Below are 25387 nucleotides of genomic sequence, written 5' to 3' on the forward strand. Positions count from 1 at the left end.
AATTGCTCCAGCATAATGTAAGCCTCTTTTTTTGCCATCCGATCAAGTGGTGAGCACATTCAAAGAAGTGGAGCAGCCAATAAATAGCCTATTCCGTTGTTTTGATTGTATTCCGTTGTTTGGATCAAAACATTTTAAAAAAGAACAATGTTTTTAATATTTTCAGATGCTAAATTATTAGTTTTTCATTGGTTATGCCTGCTTGAAGAGTCAAAAGGCGTTAATGTAAGCTATTTACCATTCAGCGTAACCCAAGATGATATATCGCCCTCAATCCCTTACGTCGTGTTATGGTGATTCTGGCCTCGGTTTGAACTGGGTTGAGAAAATCTCCCTGGAATCATGTTCTTCGGAAACTTACTTCCTCCTCGGTCCACTATGTTTTCAGTTTCAACTATGCAGAGGCAAACCGTTACAAAAATGTCAATAGTTATGGATTGATGAAGACATTTATCTTTGACAAGATTCCATCAAAATAACATGCCATAGATTTTTTTTTATTTGCACCATCTGAAAGGATAATATTACTGGCGCAAAAAAGTGATTAAAAGTTCATATAGAGTTCAATAGTGTGTGATCTGTCCTCGCCCACGCTAACGATTACAGCCCTCCAGGCCTACTTTTTATTTCCCAAATCACCGTCGGCCATAAAACGTCCTTTTCTGCAAGGAAGCCGAGATGTAGGTATAGACATGCAAATGTGAATTTTGCTTTAAATTCCTCTCACTGAACTTGCCTTGCTTTTACACACACACTTATGCCAAAATGGTATTTTTAAAACTCTGCCTTATCATTAAATGTTGTGCACGAGCTGTTCTGGTATGTTCCTTTAAGTGTTTGTCTTCTTTTTCCCTTGGCAAGAAAAATAATTTTCAATGCCAACATTACCTTATTGGCTGCCATTGACAGTAATAGGCCTTCAATCCATTTGAACTGGGAGCAGCCTTGAGAATCAAGTGAAATGGGATGTGAAAACGTGCTTTATATTCAAAGTACTTCAAAGTGGCCTCCCTTTTTTTCCTGATCATTGCTCTGCACTCTTTTGGCATATTCTTAATGAGCTTCAAGAGGTTGTGACCTGAAATTTCACTTCACACAAAGTATACTAATGAACTATTATTATAATTAATCTTTGAAAGTTGAATGTGTGAAACTGTTGTATTGATTATTGCACAGCCTTTGAATCTTATTAACAATAATGTGCCTCCGAGTGTAAAGATGTTACAACATGGCAAGGAAGCCGGGAGAAATCCTTTAATCTGAAAAGTTTAGCGTCAACCTGTTATCCAGCCTTTTCCTTTATTACGTTGTAGCTGTCACCTGCTGGACCTTTCTGTATTCCAGATGACGCAAGCTAGAGTAACAACCACTTGAATTTCTGGTGTGTGTGTGCTACATCATGTGAAGATCACTCATTCATTTTTGCTTCCTGTATTTTTGGCACTTTAGCTCACTACTTTTTGTTTGAAGAATGTGTGCATCCAGTTGCCATGGGAACTACCTGCTAGAAAATTCCTCCTAAATAGCCATTTGCAGTAAATTAGGCTCAAATTCTTTAAGCTAGGGGGAAAATGGGACACATTTTTCAATGCTCACTGTGGGAAAACTGTTAATGACGAACATAAACTACCCTAATGAATAGCCATTTTTTTTGGTTTTCATTCCAAAACGTATTAGACTGACATGAACTCAAATATTTGTCCTCGTCCTTAGTCCCCGACTGGTTGAAATGAGAGGTATTACCAGCACACAACAGATTTAGGTGGCACAGGAAAGAGCTTTTGATGCCTGAAGCACTTTGCCAGCATCTTCCAGCTGTCTGTGGCTCCTCCTGTTGAGACAGCCGGAGCCATCAAATATTCACAAATTCCTCCAGAATGCAAATGCTTAGCATAAAAATAGATTCCATCCATTTCAACAAGGTGATACAGTGCTGGAGCGAAGTCATTACAAAATCTCCCCGAAGAACTGGGCCGGTATTTGCTCGGGGATGTCTCTGCTAGTTGATTGGAGAAAAACAAAAAATACCTGCTCAATGCTTGAGTTGCAGTTATTAAACCGTTTTTGTTTTGTTTTAATTTTCTTAAAGCAATTTATTTCCTTATTTCCCTATTTTTCCAAACTATTTATCCATCCTTGGCATTAGGAGGTACTTCACGCCGATTAGGCAGCAAACCAAGTAGTAAAAGCTATTATTGCTTGTGACTCCTTCGCGTTATGCTGGAGTGATCACATCACAGCGCTGCTACTTCGCGTTGCTAAAAGTCATAGCCGGAATTTTCTCTTGAACATAATAAAATAACAATATTACCCCCTGGCAATTTGTCTGCTGTTTTTCTAACGCTGCACTATACAAGCATTGCCACTTTCCTGACAAAACATGGCGTGTCCAGCTGTGAGGCAACATTTTGGAAGTATTTTAGTAAGGGCAGCTACTCGCCAGAAACGCTTTTCAGTCCGACTGGCCGCTTTTTCAAAGAGAAGGAAAGTTAAAGTCGACAGGCGTGCGCTATCGTCTGCTCTGCGGCGATAAGCACTTTGCGCTTCCCAATTTTGCAACACAGCTGAGGCTTTGTCGCTAATTATACATTGTATTGTTTCACCATTAGAAAGAGAGATGTTTTGGGAAAGAGAAGGCGACACTTAAAAGGATGTCGAGGAGTACACACAAAAAGGCACGGACCCAAAACACTCAGACTTAACTTATTTGCAGTCAATGAAAGCAAAAGACATGCATTACATTTTAAGTCATTTTGTGTCAAGACTTGTGATAGACATCAAAGGGGAGGACAGTAAAGGGTAGAGTATGACAGCACACTGAGTGCAAATATATTAACTCAACGGGGGTATTGACACTGACAGACATGGAAATGTGGGCAGGAAAGACTAGAACTGGCTAGGGAAGGCTATGTGTTACATGGTAATATTCTTTGTGTGTAAGCGCTGTAAGTAAAATGGACGTTTCGGGCCGAAGCTAATGAGTGAAAATCAATATTACCTAGAAAGGGATGCTATTGCGACTAAATGGTTTGCAATTAAGACATATGCATTGAGTTTACAGGTGGCCCAGTGGAGCGAGCAGTTAGGGCATCGGAATCACAGCTATGGGGTCCTGGGTTCAAGGTCCAGGTCATGTCCACCTGGGAGGAGTTTTTATGTTTTCCCCGGGCCTGTGTGGGTTTTTCTCCTACAATCCAAAAAACATGCATGGTAGGCTGATTAGATACTCTAAATTGCCCCTAGGTATGGTTGTGAGTATCCATGGTTATCTGTTTCCTTGTGTCTTGCAATCGGCTGCCCCCCCCCCCCCCTCTGCTGGGATTGGCTCCAGCACCCACTCCAACCCTAATGAGGATAAAGCGGTTCAGAAAATGAGATGAGATGTACTGAGTTTACAATGGCTGGTACATAAACTGTACGGTCAAACTAACCTGCTTTACAAGGGAACATAGCTTATTTTCCCCAGACATCGTATTTGACCCATTTTTCTTCACCCACTGCATTTATTTTAGTTAATTATGTTGAGCCAATATGTTCATTCTTCAAACAACTAGCATTTAACTTCAACACCTCCGCCAACATTTCCTCTCCAGCCAATCACTGCACAATTGCGCGTATTGATCCGTACACCTTCAATCAAAGGCGGAAAACAATTCAAAGAAAAAAAGTCAACCGGTTGCAACCAGCTCGCCATTCAGGGGGGAAAAAAGGGGCTCTTATCGCAAATGATGTGCAGGCACTTAAATATCACAATACCTCACGTTTAACGTCCTCTGGTTTTTGTTTTGTTGAACAAAAAAAAAGATCCTGCTATTTGATAGCATGGATTCAAACAATGTTATTTGACAAAATGGACAAAAGCCTCAAAGGACTCATTAAAAGTCTCCTCAACAAAATCAAGGGCAAACTAATAATAAGGATACCCTGGAAGAAAGAAGTGAGAGCCAAACACGGCACATTATTTTGCCATCATCAGCTTTTAAATGACAAGTAAACTGGAGCAAACACAAACTGCCTTTCCAAAAGGGAAGGAAGGAATCAGGTCATACAGAACTATAGCTGGTGGATATTCAAATTGTTAAATTAGTGTTAATCTTAGCCTGTTAATCTGTGCCAAAAAAATTCAGCATTAAAATCCTAAATTCCATTCACTTGTGGTAAATATTCTTCTTCGGATATTAAGAAATGATGAGGGGGGAAAAATGCTTATCATATCGAACAATATAACTGCCAAGTATTGGCTGAGAAAGATGAGTGAATGGACTTTTCACATTACTGGCTTCACAAGCAACATCATCTTCTGTCTCCACTCTGAAATATATTTGTGATTTATATCCCATGTGGATGTTTGAAAAGACTCTCGCTCACACTCCACTTTATTAAGAACTGGTCCTGCCCCCATAAAAAATGGTGTCTTCATGATTCCCAGGAGATTTGAATTTGTGATACTCTGCATTTAAGCTCTGAAATATTCCCTAAAGCCTTTGGCACCATAAAGGGTTGCTCCTTTAAAAGCACAGTTTTCTTTTTTTTATTAAAATTGTGGCCTTGCCTGCACATACTGGTCATTCCATTTGATTTATACTTCGGTATTCTCTTTGGGGACAAAAAAGAAAAACACTCTCTTATAGTCCTTCCATTCCTTTTATATTGTTTATATATAATTCATAGAAAAGGCCCCAGTCAAGATTGAAACGGAGAACGATAATATGTCTTTACTCATTCACTGCCCATGGCGGGGACAAGCCATCTTCATCCATCTTCCCCAGTTCTTATACTCATTTAGTAACTTTTCCCAGTCGTAAAGGATTGAATGTTTTTCGTTGTCAGTATTAATGGATGAGTTATTGTTATGAATCATTTCATCAAGTCTTCTGACACACCCACCATATAACCCAAGCCAAGGCTTTCCAACTATGGCCAAAAAGCCTCATGGCCACAGCAAATTATGAAAATATCATTAAACATGGCCCGCATAAAAAGTCAAAATTCATCAAACATTTTGTTGCACTTTGACCCTTAAACACTAGACTGAGCTAGTTACCTAAACAATGTCAAAACATGAAAACTTATAAAAAAAAACCTTTGTACAAAACTGCGTCAAATATCATATTTTTTTTGAAAATGTATTTTTTTCCCCTATTTGTTAACTTTTGTTTAAAAAATGATAAGGTAGGGATTTCAAGTAGTCCCTTGCATGCTTGGATTTTTCAGAAAATGGAACTCCAGGAAAAAAGTGTTGACAACCTTACCATAAATAAGCACACAAATGGCATGATTCATTGAAAATGGCCATCTGGAAATGATGAAATGGAATTTGAAAAGGCCTTCCACAAGTACTCTTTAAGTGCGATATAGTCTAGTATATACACTGTTTTTCAGAAGAACGCACAGAAAGAATGCCGAGTAGATCAGAAGAAAGGAATATATTCCGTCAACAGCGCCTATCTGTGTAATAGCTCTTATTCTTGCCAAAGGGGGAAAATACATGGTGGCTGGTCGCCGACTCTTTGCTCGCACTAATGACAAAGAGTTTTGAGAAAAAAGGGAATTTTTCTCCCTAAGATGAAAACACACAGCGAACCTTTCTCTTCTTTTTTCTGAAGGGCAAGAGCGATTTCTGTGTTTAATGAGGAGAGTTGCAAAAAGGGGGTAGCGATGACAAAGGATGCCGCAAGTAAACATGACCCCCCTACTAAATTCTGCCTCTGCATAACCCCTCTTGGGAATAAACAAAGGGAAAGACAAAGCAGCGCACAACCTCTCTTCTTTGAAAAGGAAAATGTCAGTGTGATGTGCCAGCCTCTGATGCATCCTAATGAGGGAATATGTGTCCCCCCACCCCGTCCCTGTCCCTACCTGCAGAGCACCTACCCAGCGGTTGACCAAACGCCACATGTTGTGGAATTTTATTGACTGAAATGGACAAATCTATCGCACTGTTTTTGTAATACGGGTAAATCTTTGTGTTGGATGCCATGCCATTGTAAAAGTTTTACAACACCTCCCTATGGTCCCAAAAAGCTCTGTGCAAAAAACACAGTCAAGATGTGAAGCACTATATTCCTCTGCAAGAGATGTATTTGCGGTGGATTTTCGCCTGAGTTTCACATGTTCTTTTAAACACTTGGTCTCTTTTGTACTGCTATGTTTTCCCCAGAAAGAAAGACATATCAGAGTGTGATTCAGAAGAATGATCAAATCACACTGTAGTTTACATGAAGGTCTTGTCCTAACTATTAGTCGCCATCCTCGGGAAAATTGAATTGAATATTGTGACAGCGGTAAAGTCTCTGATGGCTGTTCTCTGTATGCGGGATGACACCATAGCTAAAGATAAATTGTGAAATGCCTGCTTGTGTGTGGACTGTTAGAGCAGATTTGTTCAAAATGTCTGTCTGATGTCAACTTGATCCTGAGATCTTTTTATCTCTTCACATCCTTTTCCACTTTGTTGTTAGCATGCAGCAGCGGTAGTGTAAGAATCAATGTGCATTTCAGGAAGTGCATGTGCATTTGACTTTTCAGTCTGGTAGTTCTTCTGGGTTCTACTTTCATCACATCACAAAGAGCAGAGCGAATATCATGTGATGAAATCTTATTATGCGAACCAATGTTCACATTGGAAACCTTTCATGCCTGCACTAAATGGTAACCACATGTCACCATGCGGCCCATTTTTAAATGATTTTAAATTCAAATTCCGTCTGCTAATTGGACCTGAAGTCATGTATTTGTTTAATGTTGAATTCTATCATATTTCAATGAAAGTCAGTGAGCGTTTCTCAGCCTTTCTTTTTGTGTAAAAGTCAAATTTACATTACTTGTGTAGTCTTAAACGATGCTCTCGGTTTTAAGAAGATTAAGACAAAAGCAAGCAAAAAAAATGTTTTCACCTGCAGTTAAAAGGTGTTTATTAGTTGTGTCAGGCGGTGAATTATTCCTCTGCATAACCTCAATCTGTCAGCAGTATTGCCGGCTGTTAAAGCACTGTCATAAAACTGCTCCTTTATGGACTCAATAAGCCACGGGGATTAACAGATGATACCAATGCGACTTTTCCTTTTATTTCTTCCTTATCAGGACGTGCACTGAAGAAAATATACCATTATCTTCAATAAGCTTCTCCCCATTTCTCTTTTCTACCATTTAAACTAGTGTCACTTTAATATTCTTTTTAATTTAATTTTTGAGGAGATATAAGGGCCTCCTGCTTGTGCTCTTTATTATTCCATAAACTTCCTTTTCATGCCTTTGCTTTGTTGGCAACCTGTCCAGGGTTTACTGAACCAAACTGTTCAAGTGCTTAAATATTCACACGTGTCGTGTATGTTGACATTGCTGCCGTATTGTCCCAACACGTAGTGAAAGGGAAAAAAGAATGCCGCAAATAGATGAGCGACCTGTGGAATTCACAATAAGTGTGCATTTTTTATTGGCATTCCAACCTGTTTGCTGCGAGGTGAGCGTTTTGACTGTTAAACACCTCTGACGTGCAGTTAGAAAGCTCTTGGTGGCAGCGTAGAATCTTGAGCACATGCTGCCGATGTTTTATGGAGATTGCGCCTTTCGCCATGGGCCGTGAGCATATTTGTTTTTGTCACTCAAAATGCGTGCTGCCGCTAAACGTCTGCCTCCTGTTCGTCTAATGCAGTGATTTTAAGAGAACAGTGGTTAGCTCTTGTGGTCCTCTAAAGACTCTAGTTCATTTTAGGATGTAATCGATTGACTATCTCACTAAGACAATATTTGAATGAGATACGCGTACTATACTTGGGTCCTCCACATTAGTCTCGATGTAAGAACCCGAAAGCACCGAATGTAAACAAGTTGTCGGGAGGAACTAATGGCAAATTTAACATTACCTAAAAAATGTGTTATTTTAAAGTGATTCTGACTACAAAAAAATTAAAAAGACTAATTCAAGGTAGCTCTGTCTTTGTTTGTTTTACAAACCTTTGCACTGAAATGAAAAGGGAGACAGCTGAGCACATCCCATCAACACCAAAGGGTTCTGAATTTAAGCATAAATTTCACCACACGTTTTAAGTGTCCAAGATCAATGTATCACTTCATGAGCAGCTGTCACAGGTGGTGCATTTTAAGCAAGCCTGTCAATTCCACACGGAGTCTGATGCCCTCATTAAAAGAACCAACTTGCATGTTCAAAAAATAAAAACATAAAACAAAAGTATCGCACGTCCTGCAATGTGAGTATTAGTATAGTACAATAGTATCTTAGCAATCGACTGTTAGATCGCGATTGACATATTGAACTCCCTGGTCCAGATAATCCTTGAGAGTATTTATCTTTTTGTGTCTCAGAGGCTCCGGGCCGAGGAGAAGAGGAGCAGACCGACATGTCGTTTTCAGACTCGTCTCTATTCGCTCACTGGGGTCAGGAGCTGAATGCCGACAATCGTCGAGTGGCGCTAAAGATGTTCCAGTACTACGGCTACAACAGCTACCTCAGCGACCGTCTGCCATTAGACAGGCCTATAGCGGATCTAAGGCCGATTGGGTAAGAAGCAGCTGGAAAATGGTTCAGCATTTTCACATCAAAGCAAAGCCGAAAGTACTTCGCTGTGTACATATAAAATCCCTGTGAAATGGAAACAGCTTTCTTTTCAATTTTACCCACAACAGAGAATGGAACAAAAACAAGGCTTTATAATTGTAAGTGATTTTTAGACAGGTTTTTTTAGACAGATTTGCTTAAAAACATTATTACGTCTATTTTCTTTTTGCCGGGTTTTCTCCATGTATTCTAAATAGTATACAGGTTTAAATTGTTCTATGTCTTTCTGAGCCTCGTGATTGGGTAATGACCAATACAGGATCGAACCCAAATTGAGGAATATGTTCTGAAAACATAGTGTCATCTTTTACCATTTATCAGACAACATAATATAAATACTTTGCATTAAGTAACATGTGGATTTTCTAGTTTCATTCAGTTCACCCCTAGTTACACAGCAAAAATAAATAAAAAATTAGACTGAGGTAATTTTTGCCCATGACTTCTTTTTATGGTGATGTTACCAAGGTTACGGAAGCCTACAAGGCCCTGGTGCTAATTTTGGCACAGTTCAAAGTTCTTGCGGATGTTTTCTCCTCTGTACATTGCGACACTCTCTTTCAACTATCCGTTCCTTCCACTTGCCCTAAAAGAGCTTTATATACTACGTAAATGGAAAATTGTTTTGGGTTGGTACTATGAATCATACATTTATCTTGGGCCTGTCCCAAAGTATTCCTTAAAGACATGTTTAAACTAAACAGAATGGATTGTTTCCGGGTATGAACAAGATGATGTGATTTTGTCTAATGCGGCAGTGGCATGCAATGTTCATAAATAGCTTTGTCGCTGGAAGAGAGCTGTGACAACATTAATTACTCTGTGCAAACATTCCTTTTTCAATATTTCAAACGGAATGCTGTACACCCCATTAGACAAAACCATCTGGTCATTAATTGTGGAAAGGTGTTCTCTCACGTAACGTTGTGAAGATTGCATTCTGTTTTGCTTTTACCAACATCTTGAAGGTTACTTACCTCGCCAACTGTGTTCTTGTTCTCTGCAGGTGCAGTAACATCACTTATCCTTTAAACCTCCCGCAAGTGAGCGTCGTGTTCATTTTCGTCAACGAAGCTTTTTCTGTCATCTTGCGGTCCATTCACTCTGCCATTAGCAGAACCCCCGCACATCTTCTCAAGGAAATCATTCTGGTGGATGACAACAGCAATAACGGTAATCAACCAACAACTATAAATTCATACCATTTTAATAGAGGCAAAATGTATCAAGTTAAAATGAATACAAACAGAAATATATTCAGGTTCTACCCGTATTAACACTTTACTGTTTAATTTATTTGAAATTTTATAATTCATTCATTGACTGAGCCAACTGAGTATGCAATAAAGGGTTCATCATCAATTTATATAGGGCTTAGAATGCTATAGTATGTGCAGAGTGGAGGTTCACATTCACATTGTCTACCTTCTAAGCTATTGACTGTGCACGACTGATTAAAGAGAATGGTTTGCAGTAATTTAGGGAAACATAAAAGACTTCACCTGTGCAAGCTAATCAGTGTTGCTCCCGTGGCCTCTGTAATTTTGTCAATTTAAAAGGTTTTTTCCTGGTTTTCATTAATGGCTGACTCGACGTGATTAGGATAATTGCCCTGTGACTCGGAGCTGTACAGCAAATGTTTGCCCTGGAGTTCAGTTCATACGATACACCCATGCGCTGAATTTGTACTTACCCTATTTTAACCCATATGTCAAACCATAATCACGCTTAACATATGTAATATTGGATCTTTTAAGACTCTTTTAGCTGAGGAACTAAATTGCAAATATGGTACTTCTTGCAAAAATGCATAATGTATTATCAGAAATCGGAAATATGCCTCACATAACCCAAAGACAAAGGAGGTAACAGACATCAATCAAGAAGCCCTTTGCCAAGAATGGTCAATAAAATACCAACCCATCCATTTGCTGTTCCTATTCATATTTGTTGCAAGCCGGAGCCTGTCCCAATAGACATTGTGCAAATGGCAAAATTTTAGTCAATCATAGGGTACATATCAAGACACACAATGCACACAGAATGTCAACTTAACCAGCTGTAAAAGACTCGGGCAATTTCCTTTGCAATCCCTGCAATGGCTGCAGTTTAAACAAAGCGGGTAAACAGGTTTAATAATACAGCATCAAGGTCATTCTTTTGTAGGATGACCGTTTTAAAAGTCTCTCCATGCAAGCCAACTTAGACAGCCATTAGATGTTATCAAGACGGTGCCGTGCCCTAAGAGAAGTTTGTTTATCGAAGTCAATAATGCAAAACATTTAGCTTGGCCTGTAGTGTAGTGGAGCTGAATGTAGATCAGTCTTATGTTGCCTTAACATGCTGGGATGACAACAATCCCACTCACAAAAGCTCTCTATTGTCCAATAGTTGAAGCTATCACCCTTAGAAAAAAATTTAAAAAGATTCGGCTCGGAAACCGTAAACATGATCAGATTTTAATTGGCATCGCAACAGCTTCCTCCTTCAGTTCTCCAAGTCACGGATTGACATTTCGCCAATGGCACTCCACCCTGTCCGCCGCTCATGTAGTTGTTATGACAACACCTATGGAGCATCTTTCCCAAAAATGTCATTAGCCTTTTGACTGGCGAAGTCGCTGCCATTGTGGAAGGCGACACATGAGTCACAGCTAGCCTATCAGTCACCCACCGCATTACATTTGTCAACTGCCGATGTCGCAGTTCACGTCCCTCAGACATTAGCATGCAGAAGAACATGAAGCCGTCAAGGGGGAAGTTTGAGGTGGGCAAAGGGTGAATACACCCAGCTCATTCCACCCTAATTGGAGAACTTCTCAAACTGTGGCGTGAAAAGACTTGTCAGTGCCAGACTTTTAACCTATCACAAGATTTAAGACACAAATGCTATTAATTCTACTGAAGCAATCGTGTCATCCTCTCAAATGCGATCAGACCGCCAATTTCAGGGTAATGACGAACAGAAGAAAAAACAGACCTTCCCCAATCTGTCCATGAAATAAATGTCACTCTTTTTTTAACCTTATTTAATGGATTTAAATTAAGTCAGTTACTAAGATTACTTTTCAATATATCAGAAGGGTTATGACCGCTCACCTTGAAAGTTTCTGAAATATAATATTCTTTTTTGTTTATTCCATTGGTCCTCGCAATAGTCACGGGGGTGCCAGAGCCTATCCCAGCTGACTTCCCGGACAAGACGGGGGAGACCCTGAATTGGTGGCCAGCCAATCGCAGGGCACAATGAAACGGACAACCAATCATAGCTCGGGCCAATTTAGAGTGTTCAAATAGCCTACTGTGCATGTTTTTGGAACATGGGAGAAAACCAGGTGCAAGCCCAGAGAAAACAGGCAAACTCCACACATTGAAAACCCACCTGGGATCGAATCCTCGACCCTAGAACTGTGAGCCCGAGGCTCTAACCACTTGTAACACTTATAATATTGGTAATTAATATAATCTTATTCCACAGCAGGGATCACCAACTCCGATCCTGGAGGGCACCTATCCAGTCTGTTTACCATGTCTGTAATCAGGCTCGTTATCAGGCTTCTGGACAGCTTGCTGATGAGTTGATTATTTGATTCTGATTTGTTGGAGGAGGAAGACACGGAAAATAAACTGGTTATGTGCCCTCGAGGACCACAGTTGGTGAACCCTGTTCTATAGGGTGTGTCAGCAATACTCAACTCAATGCAAATTTATGTTGGAAACTCAAAAGTACATTAAGTACATTTTTGTCACCTTGTGTTTTATTATTCTGCTGTTGTTACGAGGGACTTCAGCGTGAAAAGAAACCTTTGATCGGAGACACTGTTCAACAGATAAGGGCAACAAAACAATAGTGGGGAAATAGATTCTTACTACTGTACAAATGCTCTGTTGTTAGATGTCAGTGGAACAACATTTGTGATTCTCTTCACCTACTCTAAAAACAAGAAACCTTAAACTGTGCTGCTGTATTATAGATGTAGTGCGACAGCACTCAGACAGCTCGAACAATGTCACATTGTTATTGCTCAACATTGTTCCATCTAAAATGCATTATTGGATTTAGCGCATGAATGCAAGTGCCTGTTGCTCCTGCTCAGCCCATTGCTTTCCATCACAGTGACACTAGTTTATCATTAGTGAAAGATGGATGGCCGGTGGCCATTAGTCACTCCGGCTTTAATGAACTCTTCCTTAATATGAGTTGTTGTGACACATACTACGCCATCATTCTTATTTTTGAGTCCCACACAAATAGAACACCTTCAGTAGGTCTGAATTGATTAGCGGGACAGAATTCTATTTCCGCACTGGTGCGAATGAATAATTGTAGTTCTGTTCCATGCGAAATTCAGACATAAAACAAGTCAATGGTCCATTCATTAATAAAAGTTGCATTGGGCTTTTGGATGTTTGCGTTCCACTCGGTGCCATTCCGGTTCGTTTTAGCTTGGTCCTTTTGAAACGTAAACTATTTGAGTGAGTGCCTCGCCCTAATAGCTTTACTGAGTCTTGCCAACGAGAGGAAGCTTGCCGAGGGGAACCATTAGCGCATTTCATGGGCATGTGGTGCCGGATCCACATTGCTGGATAACGACATCCTTGTTGGGCGGATGAGCCATTTGGCTCTAAAGTAGAAAATAGCATTTTTAAATGGCATTCGGAGCTCTTTCACCTATTGCGTTTATTTGTTTACCTCTCCAACATTTTATACCAAAGGTTTCCAAAATAGTGCCGTTATTGGCCACTGTCTATTGAAAATTGACACGGGTCGTGTCCAGCAATTTATAAATTCATATCAGAGGTGCTACTTTATTTTGTTATTAATTGAAAGAATGCCATTTTTTTCTTTGAATGCAACTGCTCGCGGCTCATGCTCTGTAGTCGTTACCAGTTGCTGTTTAAGTTAACAACCTAAAGATATGGCTGCAAGTAACAAATACAGATGCAATAAATATTTCAAATATTTTGTCTGCTGGTACAATCCATAAAAACTTTCCGAAAAGAAGGGGTAAGATTTGTTTATTGTCAATCACAGTTGGTTATAATAAGTTATAAATACAATTTTAGATTCCTTTAAATCAGTGTCAGGCCCCGTGACATTATGTACAGTATATATTGACATATAGCTACAGTAGTAATGAAGCTATCCACCTTCAGTTCTGTAAATCCTCACCCATACCAGCAGAGTTCACATTTGCAGAAGCCTCAGCCACATAACCACACAGTGCTGGATTTTTTCCAATAAAATGATGCCCACCGGAGGAGAACGTGGGTGGAAGTTTATTCACCAACACTTTTCGCTTGACTTCATTCGTCATCTCCAGGAGCTTTCATAGATACTGAAAAATGTACGTGCACTCATTTCAGAAGAGCTGAAGCAGAAGCTGCAGGATTTTGTGTCAGAGACCAACAGTGAACGGCCGGGATTCATCAAGATGGTGCGGCATTCCAAGCAGGAAGGCCTGATCCGGTCCAGGGTGAGCGGCTGGAGGGCCGCCACCGCTCCGGTTGTTGCCCTCTTCGATGCCCACGTGGAGTTCAACATCGGCTGGTGAGTCTCTTGTGGGTTTCTAATTGGAATCACTGCATATACATAGTAATGACTTCCTGGCCTTGGCTTAATGTGTCTGAGCACAAACACTGCAGTTATCATTTGTATTCGAGTCAACAGCACATTTATAAATGTGGTTTCCATCTGTTGTTAGTATTTAGCATCTTTGCCCAAAATTACATGAGGGCAGTTGCCCATTAGTCCATCAGATGTGCGATTAAATGAATTCATCTCCATGCCCTCTCATAAGCTCCAGCATGATAATGAGGGTGATGAGAAGAAGCTAGTAAATGCTCCAATTATGAGCTCACTTTCTTGTCTCATTTCAAGGGCTGAACCCATTCTTCAGAGAATTAAAGAGGACAGAACTCGCATCATCTCCCCTTCTTTTGATAACATCAAGTACGACACATTTGAGATCGAGGAGTACCCACTGTCTGCCCAGGGCTTTGACTGGGAGCTGTGGTGTCGCTACCTCAATCCTCCCAAGTCCTGGTGGCACCAAGCAAACAAAACTGCTCCCATTCAGTAAGTCATCGTCACCTGCTAATAAATTCACGGGCTTCGTGTTCATTTTTGCTGTAGCTACTGTATACATATAGTACTTTAACTTGCTGACTGCCATTTACGGCAAAATAATCATCACCTGGAATAGAACCGCTAAGCCTTTATTCCCAGGACAACTACCAACTAGCAACCGCCAGTGGGAGAACATTCATTTCATTTTGAACAGATTGACTTCCATAGTCGACGATAGACGTCCATTCCATTGTGAATAGGAGGGATAGCATTGATCAGTCACAAATTGTCCTTCTGAAAGCAAGAGTAAACTACCTCCATTTTTATCATTAATTAATTGGCTGCCATTAATGGTAACAGTCGTCCAATCCATTATAATTGCCCAGATCGCTGTTAGTCAAAATGGATTCAATGTCTAGCACTGTCAATGGCACCTAAATGGTGATCATTCCGGAATTTTATTCCGTTACTAATGTACTAATGTATTTTTCTCCTCTATTCCACTTTTTCATTGGCAGCCAAATAGTTACTTAATGTTGGAAAACAATAGTTACAGCTTGTATGTATCTGCAAGCAGTATACTGTCTTCCAGTAAGAGTGGGGAAACAAATGAGCTACTTTGTGCTTCCCAACCTCAGCATTTATTATTTATCCATTGCACAAATGTTTCCATCATCATCTCCAAGGCTGCATCCTGCTTTTGTTTTGTTTTGTCCGTTGGGTTACTGCGCAAGACAAAATAAATGACCTGTATGCCCTTGCATCTATTAGGAGCCCAGCACTGATTGGCTGCTTCGTGGTGGACAGGCTGTACTTTGAGGAAATCGGACTACTAGATGAAGGCATGGAGGTGTACGGGGGAGAAAATGTAGAGCTGGGCATTAGGGTGAGTAATGCTGTCACCTTGTGTGGCTATGGACCATTGTTCATCCGTGAAATATGGGCAAAATTACCAAAGCTAATGGGTGTTTGTGGAACAAGGTCACCCCAGAACTCACTATATTCACTTTCCGGACCCGCAGTCTCTTAAGAAATATCGATCAAGACGGACACACTGAGGTTAAGTACTGCGGTTTGTACTTGCGACTGCCACTATTACTACATAGCATCACACATAATTGGTTTTGCCTTAATCACCATATCTGGAATTCATTTATATTTTTCAGCTTTTCCTCCATAGCATCTTGGCTTTTATTATAGTGAGCGTGCCAATTTTGGTCATGCATCTTGCAAGTGGTTTATGGGCCAAAAAGAAAGGTTCAAAAGATGAATGATAACTGATCCCGTTGTAATGCAAAGTGAACAACACTTTCCGTAAAAAGACCACAGACCCCTGTTTAACATGCAAAGTTTTTGAATTAGAAACATTTCAAAACTTTTGCCACAACCTTTAATGTGACCAAAATAACTTGATTAAAAAAGTGTTTCCAAGAGGTGATTCAACAATAAACTAAGATTGTTTGGTTGCAAAAGTAGAATCGTGCAGTTATCTAGGTTTCTACTATTTCTACAAATAATTCAAGCACCAATTTATCGAGGCGTGACCTAAACCTTGTTGTTGCTGTTTATTATTGCTGATGTTTCCTTTTTCCTATCAGAAAAACCCACTTTCCAAGGTAAAAGACCAACCCTATGAACGTTGTAAAGTATGGCTGTTGAATTCATCTTCTAAAGATGATAATGTGATCCAATTCAGAACAAGTTGATAACCATAACAACTCTTTTCATTTCAACAAACTGCTGCTCTGCGCACATTTGGCACACAATCACAAAACACATTGCAACAAATTGTGATGGAGTTCATCAATTGTTTCTTAACAGAGCTCAGAATGCCAGTAAATTTGGGCTTGGATCCTTGTAATGACAAAACATTTTAGTCATTAGTCTTTTTCCAGTGAGTAATGTGACAGTGTTTTTAACAAGAATCAGGGGTTACTTGAATTTATTTTCAATTTGTGTGGAATTTCCTATTTACTGTACTGCGAGTGAAAATGTACTAATGCTAAAAAAAAAAAAAAAGTACAAATGCCCTGTAAGAGGATCTTCTCCAGAGTTGGAGAGAATTGAACATGACATGTTTTTGCTGTGCACGCACCAAAAAAAACATTTGGAAGCTGGCAAAATGATATTCTTCTCCTGTTAAACTCTAACAGCACTGCACTGGCTTTTATAAGAGGATGCTGAATGAAAGATAGGTCACTCGTGACAAAGATGGCCAGAAGAGACAAGGCTCGTGCTGAGTGTTTTTTTTTCTAGGAATGACATTGTCCCTTAGATTCAAATGGCACGCTGTTTACTTGCGCTGTTTGAGACCGACCCTTTGCCTGCCTCCAGGCTGACGCTTCAGCTATGGATTGGAAAAATTCAGAGCCTACGGAGGCTGACATATCTGCCGCGTGCCGGATATGCCTTCACAGCAGCCGCGAGCATGACTGGCAGCCGAAGGATCCGCAGAGACAAACTAGGCCGACAGCTACAGGCTTTGGCAGAGGCTTGAAAGTGGCGTCCTGGGTAAAATGAAAGGGAAATTTTACCCGTGGTGTCTGTTGTCAATCAGTCACTGCAGTCTAACGAGCTACACTGACACAATTGTTTATTATATGTGACTGCCTCGAGAGAGGGGAAGTTGGTAAATGCCCTCAACCAAAGAAACTTGCCTATTGTTGTCGCACCAATTTCTTTTTTTTATTTAAATGAGCCGATTCTACACGAGTGGTAATTATAACACGGTTAAATTTTGCATCATTTTATAAAGACGTTGCACAGAACTGAAAGCTATTAATTTTTTCCCTCTTATCTTTAAAGAAAGGGAAAGATGATAGATATGATGATATTACTAAAAGCAATTGGATTAAGGAGTTATGCAAGAGACAATCTTTATATTCCCATGCTGTACCATTTAATTTAATCTAAATGTAAATGCCATCATAGTCTCTTGAGCCTAATTCTGGAAATATCGGGTCTTTTTCACTTTATTACGCCAGGATAGGTTTGGCTTTTTACACCACTTTATTGATTGAATTGAATTGCCTGTGGGGCTCGGTTCACTTGGGGATTTCGGGTTTGAATCCCACTGCAAACAAACATAAAAATTGGGAGAACTTCTTCCATCAACTAGGCTCCGATACCAAAATTGCTAACCAACCTCTCATCTGTACTTTTGAAGCACTCAACATCCATACCGTTTTACTACACTGAATACTAAAGTAGTGCCGATTGCTGCATGCCCAGAACTAAGCAGCCATCATCACTAGTTTCAATTATTCCCTGGAAATGTGTACTAACAATGAGGATAGTTGGGAGTAAACACAAAAACAAACTACAACAATATTCATGAAAATCATGAATATTAATTACAGCATAATACTGTGTGGTATAATTTAAAGCACTGTTTGGGTGTTTGTTAATGTGACTCAAAAGTGCCATTTGATATCAAGCATGCTGTTACTCTCGCCATTGTGCATTTCAAAATGAATTCATGAATTGAATAGTGTACAATGTTGGTTGACTCATTTTGGTGCAAAATACAGACAGGACATGAAAACAGCTGCAACTAGAATAACAAACACAACGAGTCTACAATAGCTTTCTAACAGTGCACATGTGTAGCTATTATTACCCTGGTATAGGGCACTCAATGGCTGCCATTCACGGCATTAAACATCCAACCCCTTTGGCAATGTCAATGACAACGAAAGATGAGCATTCACCAGCCTACCATCCATTTTTTCTATAATGTGGGAGGAAACTGGATTGCCCAGGGAAAACCCACACAGGCATACAGCGAACTTACAAACTCCATACAGCCCTTGATCTCAGAACTGTGAGGCAGACGTGCAAACCGCTTTTGCACCGTGCCGCTTTATAACAATGTTAGTCAATAAAAAACGAAAATATAGTCATAGCTATAAATAAGTGTATAAAGGGTTGTTGTCCAAAAGTTGTCACTCGCCTTGAAAGGGTTATTGTCATTGAGCGACATACTTCAAGGCGGCGTGCCCTCAGCAATGCGCCGCCGTTGGTGAAAGGCAGAGCTGCCGCTTTTCAACGCACCTGCTGGGGTTATTGAGTAGTACTGAGAGAAGACTAAAACCTCATGGTGGAATCCCCGCAGAGAAACCACTGACGGCGGGGACAGCAGAGCAGCAATGTTTGTTTAGTGAGATTTCCTCTCCAACTTTATCTTGCGTCCAGTATCCGTGACATAATCAAACAAGCTTCCTGCAGTGAAATCTTGGTAAAGCTATGCTTGCTGTGCCGCAAAGTTATTTTATCTTCCATATAAGTCTTTGGACATATTGCTTCAAATAAAATCTGGATGGTTCCCTATGCAAGAAAAGCACCCCATGCTTCAAATTACAAGCGTAATGAGTGTGGAAATCATCCTGGTGTAGGGGAGCTAACTATAGTTCATAGGTGCTTTGATTATACACGTTTAATGTATTCGTTGACTGTCTTCAAACACATAATTAATTCTGTCAAGGTTTTCTCCGGATGAAATGTGGATGTTGGGCTGCTTCGGCCACAGCGGCGTCAACTTGAGTACGGCATCAGTACAAAAGGGGGCGGGGGGTCCTAAAACTGCCACTTATTGAATACTTCATAATACAGTATTCATTTCCTTTCTACAATTAACTGGGTGACATGATAGTGATAGGCATTCAACCCATTTCAAATGGATTGGTTTATTTCTGTCAGGAAAATAAATGGTCTATTACGAAACATTCACAGTGGGGATTGTAGTCGAATCAAACACGGCTTAGCTCGAGAAAAGATGCTGCAGACAAATGAGACAGGGAAGGAAATACATATATCATGCTTCCCTTCCCACCAAACACCATTTCCCAGATTTGATATGCCCTATTACTCCACGACAGGTTTTGTTGCATTTTGTTTTGTCTCATCTGCGCCGTGACTGTCGTGCCAATGTTTGGAATAAAGATGGGGCCAACGGGCTTCATTTGTATTTCTTCCAGTAACTCAAAGCGAATTGATCAAAGTGAAAGGGTTATGAATGTCCAAACTCCTTTCAGTTTTATTTACAGTCGATGGGCTCAGAGTTGAGTGGTAAAATACATTTTCTGCTTAGACCACGTATATTAGGAGCCCAAACATATTTTTCATTTTATGAAGAGGCAGCTGGGTTTAGAACTTTAGATCATTGTCATTTTTCAACTGAAAAGCTCAGCTTCGGTTCCTGCATCGTCTGCAGCACTGATTAAGTATCGCTGTGCTAGATATTCAAGTCGCTCCTCAAATGTTGACACTACGGCCACATTAGGCTTTATTTTAAAACCCACTCCACGTTGCATTGTTGTATTGCTGTAGGTAAAGTATAGTATCCCCTCCCAAAGAGCACATGGTCCTGCTCAATATTTAAAAATATGGATTTGAATATCCTCCATCCCAATCTGCAAATTGCCTTTGACTGCTCCTCCTTGTCTTTATCCACCAGAAGCTGAAAATGGGCACACTCCAAATTTCATGGACGCCTGGTTTGATCACACCGTTGTGCACAATGACCTACATGACGTGTTGTGACTTTGTCCTCTCACAGTGTTCAGAACTCATCTGATGTGCAGCTCAAATGTTGTTTTCTACTCCTAAGCTAGTCATTTTGATTCATTCTCTCATGTCTAGTTTACGCATAACCTAGCCTGTAATCTTTACTCATTTCAGATTTACTCACTCAACCAAAGATGAGCAGACAAACAACAAAAATCAACAATAGGTAGCACAGTTAGACAAAAAAATGGTAACTATATAGCTAAAAAAGGAAAAAAGTCCACCTGATTGATCAAGACGCGTGTGATATTTGGATTCACTTCAAAGTCTCTTTAGCACTGCACCAATGCATAAGACCTATAAAGATTCTGCAACGCGACCCACCTTCAGCATCCTGCAGCAGCATCCGTCACTAGAATTTATCTTTCCCAGTGCTCACATGTTCCAAAAGAAAAAAAATATTTTTATGCAAGAAGACCACGCTGTTAAGCAGTGAAGCGTGGCTCATAACAAACCAGACTGGTAAGATACAGCTGCATTCCTCTCAGCACGTCTGTGTATGCGTATGCCCAGATTGCATAGTAGTTAATAATATGGATGATGTGGGTCCACAAGGATTATAAACAAAAAAAAATGTATGCATTATCCTTATTCCTTTTCTTTAGATTATACAACTGAACACATAGATTACATAACAAAATGCACGCACAGGGAAGCATTAATATTGGACCAATGCAAATTAGACAAAAATGTTCCATACCCTTACAAGTCCCACTTTCATGGATTTTTACTCTGTAAAAATGTAAAAAATATATATACTCCCTGACCTACTTTCACTTTTACATTCCAACTCATCACACGACAACAACAACGAGTCTCAACTACTGCTTTCCATTAAGTCGTATAACCTTTTTGGAAATCAGTTTTAACTATGCAGAAACAAACATACAAAAAATGTCTTATTATCCAATTTTAGTAGTTATGCATTTGTGTGAGTCTTGAAATCTGATTTTTTTTAACACTCCTTGACAACATTATTGTGTAAAAAAATGTGACAATGGGACTTTAAATGCAGGGACACCTAATCATTTATTAGGGAGACTTGAGGTTAACTCATACTACTCGACGTAAAAGCATTCCTTTTGTGCAAAAACATTGTTAAAAGATGGCGGAGTGATGTGAAAAAAATAGTGGAGTGGCTGGTAAATGCTCTGATAGCAGACAGTCGATGCCAATTATTTGTACTGCTCTGGGCAGCAGGGGAGGCACAGCATTACCTTGCATGTGCTTTGATGTGAAGATTTATCATAGCGGGCTGAGAAAATGCAAAATGATTGCAGTGGGAAATATTTTTGGGGCCTTTTTGGGAGAGAACATGTCTTGGTGCTTTGAAGGATGGGAGATTGGGTGCAGAGAGTTGAAAAAAAGAATCCTTCAGTACAAGAACTGGAAAATGACATTTCTAAAGTACTAAATTCCATTGCATGTTCATTGAAATGTTTCTTTGAATATGAAGGGGCTATTTATGGTTTCAAATTGGGCCTCTTTCAGGGTTACATGCAAAGTACTTGAACATTTTGTAGTGGAGTTCAAATAAAGAGTTTACACCGACCTGATCAAATTTGGGCTTTAATTGTAATTGATTATAAAATGCAAAAACCAATAGTGTGACTTAAAACTTTCAATTCAAATGATGTTTTTTTAAAGTCATGAACAAATTTGGTGTGTACTTGGAAAGAAAAAGTTGGAAAGAAGTACTATGTCATTAAATGATACGTCACACACACGATGTTTATCTGTAAAATGCAGCCTACCTCAGCCACTTCTCCACCTCGGGCTTCCAACGATGACTCATGGCATGACTGATGGATGAACTCGCGCTTCCCCGGTTTTGGGGGAACGAGCCAATGCTACAAAGCACTTTTCGGCCTGTCAAGATAGAAAGTCGATTTGAAATTGCATCTTATTTATCTGCAATGAGCTAAAACTTGAAAACTAGCAGATAACAGTGTGCAGTCTGTGTAAAGACATTGAGAACATCACTCGGGATTTTTTTTAGCATTAAACACAGATTTCAAGCAATTCTGCATGGTTATAATATATATTATATAAGTAACATATTGAGTAGTTCTCGTTTTTTCTGTAAAATGAGAGCAAAATAGCAACTTTCCAAGTTTGCTTATTGATCTCACTGTAAGCTAAGCTTTAAAAAGTTTGTCCTTTTGAATGAACCTCAGTCGCCTGTAAAATGTGTGTGAATGAGTTTGATCCAAGTATGGCATTTTATCCCCTTAAAATTCCCAAAAATCTGACCTTAAGAGTGAAAGTTTGAGCGTAAAAATATTTTATTTTTTTCATTATGTCTTCCATGAAATATAAATGTGAAAGATATTGTTTGTGACATTGCAGTTTGCTCTCTTGGATTCAGAAGCAATTTGGGCTGTCGACTGAAAGCTTTCTCACATTTTCACTATAAGCACAACAAATTACCAGCCGCAATGAGGAGATACTATTAAAAAAACTGAATTATAATCTAAAAAAAGCACATTTCATGATTGGGTTTTGAAACAGTAGCAATTGTCCCCGCAGAGCTGATTACAAGACTGCGCAATATGAAAGCTTTAAATGATTCCGCTACACGCAGCGCACGCACACATTGAAATTCTGACGTAAGTGCCGCAATCACATACAGTATGCAACTTAACTTCAACCATAAAAAAACTTGGAAAAATCTGGTTATCGTTGGCTAATGGACCCCTCAGAAGTAATAGTGACTATTCAAATGAATGAATCAAATAAATATTTCCCTTACTGCACCATTATTTAGAGGAATCACGCTGTTAGTATCATCATAAACACAATCTGGTACACTGCGACAAATGTGAACGTACATTTTCATCCCTTCCTTTTAAAAATACATTCTTATCAGTCAGTAGTCACTATTGGTTGAGTGTCAAGACACAAAGGCAAACAGTACCAAACCTCCAGTCACTCTTCATTATGTCACAGTTCAGTGTCATTGGATTTTAGTCAACATGGACTGTCCTCTATGTTTAGAATATTTAGCATCTAGGAGCCTGTCCTCTGACAGCTGAGGCCACAAAATGCAAGCATGGTGACAAAAAAAAGATTGCCTGTAAACAGAGGCGCTCTCCACTCACTATAAAGAGGCTCCTCTGAAGCTCTCACACATGGAAAATGGCAAAGCACCAGCAAATTGAAGCATAATTAATTGGATTTTTTTTCTACACGGACAAAATAGCCTTTTTTGTTACAATAATAAATTACTGCCACTGATTTTTTTTGTTTTGCAGTGAGCCTGGCATTGCAGTTTTCTTTCAAAATTTCTGTTCTTTATTTCTTTTTTCTTCCTGTGTCTTTGTTGCCAGGTGTGGCAGTGTGGCGGCAGCGTGGAGGTCCTGCCCTGTGCCCGCATCGCCCACATAGAGCGTGCTCATAAACCTTACACGGAGGATCTGACGGCTCACGTACGACGCAATGCACTTAGAGTAGCTGAAGTGTGGATGGATGAGTTCAAGAGTCATGTTTACATGGCCTGGAACATTCCTCAAGAGGTGAGTGAGTGTCTCTACAAGGGTCTGATACCCCTCAGGGTAATAAAGTAGTCAAATATATTTTAAATTGTCACATACAATATGTTTTATACGGTCTAAAGGTTGTTTTATGAGGAACGATCATCTATTGTTGTTATTTTTGAGTACGCCTGGTGGTATCTTCTTGTCAAGTATTATTTAGGAATTTCATTCACAAATTGTAATTTGTTGCCATCCTGTCACAGGCATCATTTTGCTAATGGTATGTAGAGCTTGTGTAATTTTTCTTTTTCAATTTTCCCTTCCAATGATGTGATATATCATACAAACAATTGTTTATTTTAGCTATACAAAATTTAGGACTAAACTTGCTCTAATCCTGCAGAGAAACCCAGTATCAGTACCTGAAAGTCAGAAAAATCACACATTAAGCTATAAAATTCAATGGTAAATAAATCTAGTCTGTTGAGTAAGTCAAAATGTGATGGACAAAGTTGCCTTTATGTGAGTTTTGAAAGCTCTACAGTTCCATGGAATGAGAAAAGTTGCTTGACTTGGCGGTGAATGACGGGAAAGTGTTCACAATTACGTCAGTGCAAATTGCCCACTTTGAATGAGCCATTTTGCATATATTGGCTAAATTATCCACACCGCACAAAAATAGAATATCTATCAAAGTTGGTTCATTTTTTACCTCCGTCACATGCGAGGTATTAACATTCATAGTAAGTGAGCAAACAACAACTGTTGTCTTCAGGCATGCTGCTTACACTATGCTCCTAAAGTTATTAAAATATAAAATACAGAGTAATAACTTCCATTCAACCATATCAGGTCTCTATTCTAGCTCATCCAAAAGGTAATAAATTTCTTCTCCACTAAACTCATCCAAGGTCACCTTTCTGGACCTCGCTTGGTACACTCAGGCAGTTATCTGGAACATAAAAAGGGCTTTCCCTAAAATGCACCCATAACATTGATTCGTTCATTTGTATGTTAATGAAAATGTGTTCCAGAAAGTCACAAGTTCACTTTTACATTTTTTGTTACCTTTAACGTATTTTTCTCTCCACCAATCTTGACAATTTCAAATGATGATGATGACAAACTACCCACAAAAAAAAACTGAAACTAATGAGAGTGAGAGATCAAACTAAATTGAAAAGCCACACATACAGTATTTAAGGGGATGGAATGTATAAAATGAACACCACAACAACAATAACCTAACAAAGACTGAATGAAAGCAGAGAACAAACTACAAACAAATTGATGAGACAACAAGGAACACCTGGATAGACCCAGGTGGCCAAATGGAAGCTGATTGGTTAGGATCCAACTCTTAAATTGGGAGGGGTCTAACAAGCACAGGTGGAATTGTAAACATCATCAGCACTCAAGAGAAACGAGAAACAAGATGAGGGAACACCAATAACTATAAACCCAAGCAAAATACAAAGAAATAGTAAATAAACGTGTTAACTATAACTGAACCAGACATTTACTTCCCACTGATTGCAATTTTGCAAAGAAATAGACACCTTTTTGTTCTAGGGGAATTGAAAGATTTTTTTTCTTCTCTTGAACAGAATTTAAAGAATAATTATATCAATTCAAGACATTTTATGGTAATTGTCGTCCCTTTGGGGGCTTCTATATATCTTGTTGAATAGTTGAACAA

The 25387-nt window shown here is 39.4% G+C and overlaps 1 protein-coding gene and 1 long non-coding RNA gene across 4 annotated transcripts in view; one reads left to right on the plus strand and one right to left on the minus strand.

Moving 5' to 3' along the window:
• The window catches only part of galnt18b (UDP-N-acetyl-alpha-D-galactosamine:polypeptide N-acetylgalactosaminyltransferase 18b), a 40358-nt gene that overhangs the window by 9976 nt on the left and 4995 nt on the right, over positions 1-25387 (plus strand). The window contains exons 2-7 of one of the 2 annotated variants that reach the window (XM_077712393.1): positions 8326-8521; positions 9585-9751; positions 13945-14128; positions 14459-14656; positions 15419-15533; positions 23542-23727. In XM_077712393.1, the coding sequence (XP_077568519.1) occupies positions 8326-8521; positions 9585-9751; positions 13945-14128; positions 14459-14656; positions 15419-15533; positions 23542-23727 (1046 nt within the window). The remainder of the gene's footprint in view (positions 1-8325; positions 8522-9584; positions 9752-13944; positions 14129-14458; positions 14657-15418; positions 15534-23541; positions 23728-25387) is intronic. The other variant, XM_077712394.1, reaches the window with a different exon arrangement.
• LOC144193828 (uncharacterized) lies at positions 467-25002 on the minus strand. Of its 2 annotated transcripts, none has more exons than XR_013325775.1 (4): positions 24757-25002; positions 21967-22081; positions 9556-9726; positions 467-1831 (listed from the first exon to the last, which is right to left on the minus strand). It is a non-coding gene; the product is annotated as an uncharacterized LOC144193828 (long non-coding RNA). The 2 variants fall into 2 exon arrangements; XR_013325776.1 differs by having other exon boundaries at positions 467-1999.

The sequence above is a fragment of the Stigmatopora nigra genome, chromosome 3 (assembly GCF_051989575.1).
Source record: "Stigmatopora nigra isolate UIUO_SnigA chromosome 3, RoL_Snig_1.1, whole genome shotgun sequence".
Classification (NCBI taxonomy): Eukaryota; Metazoa; Chordata; class Actinopteri; order Syngnathiformes; family Syngnathidae; genus Stigmatopora; species Stigmatopora nigra.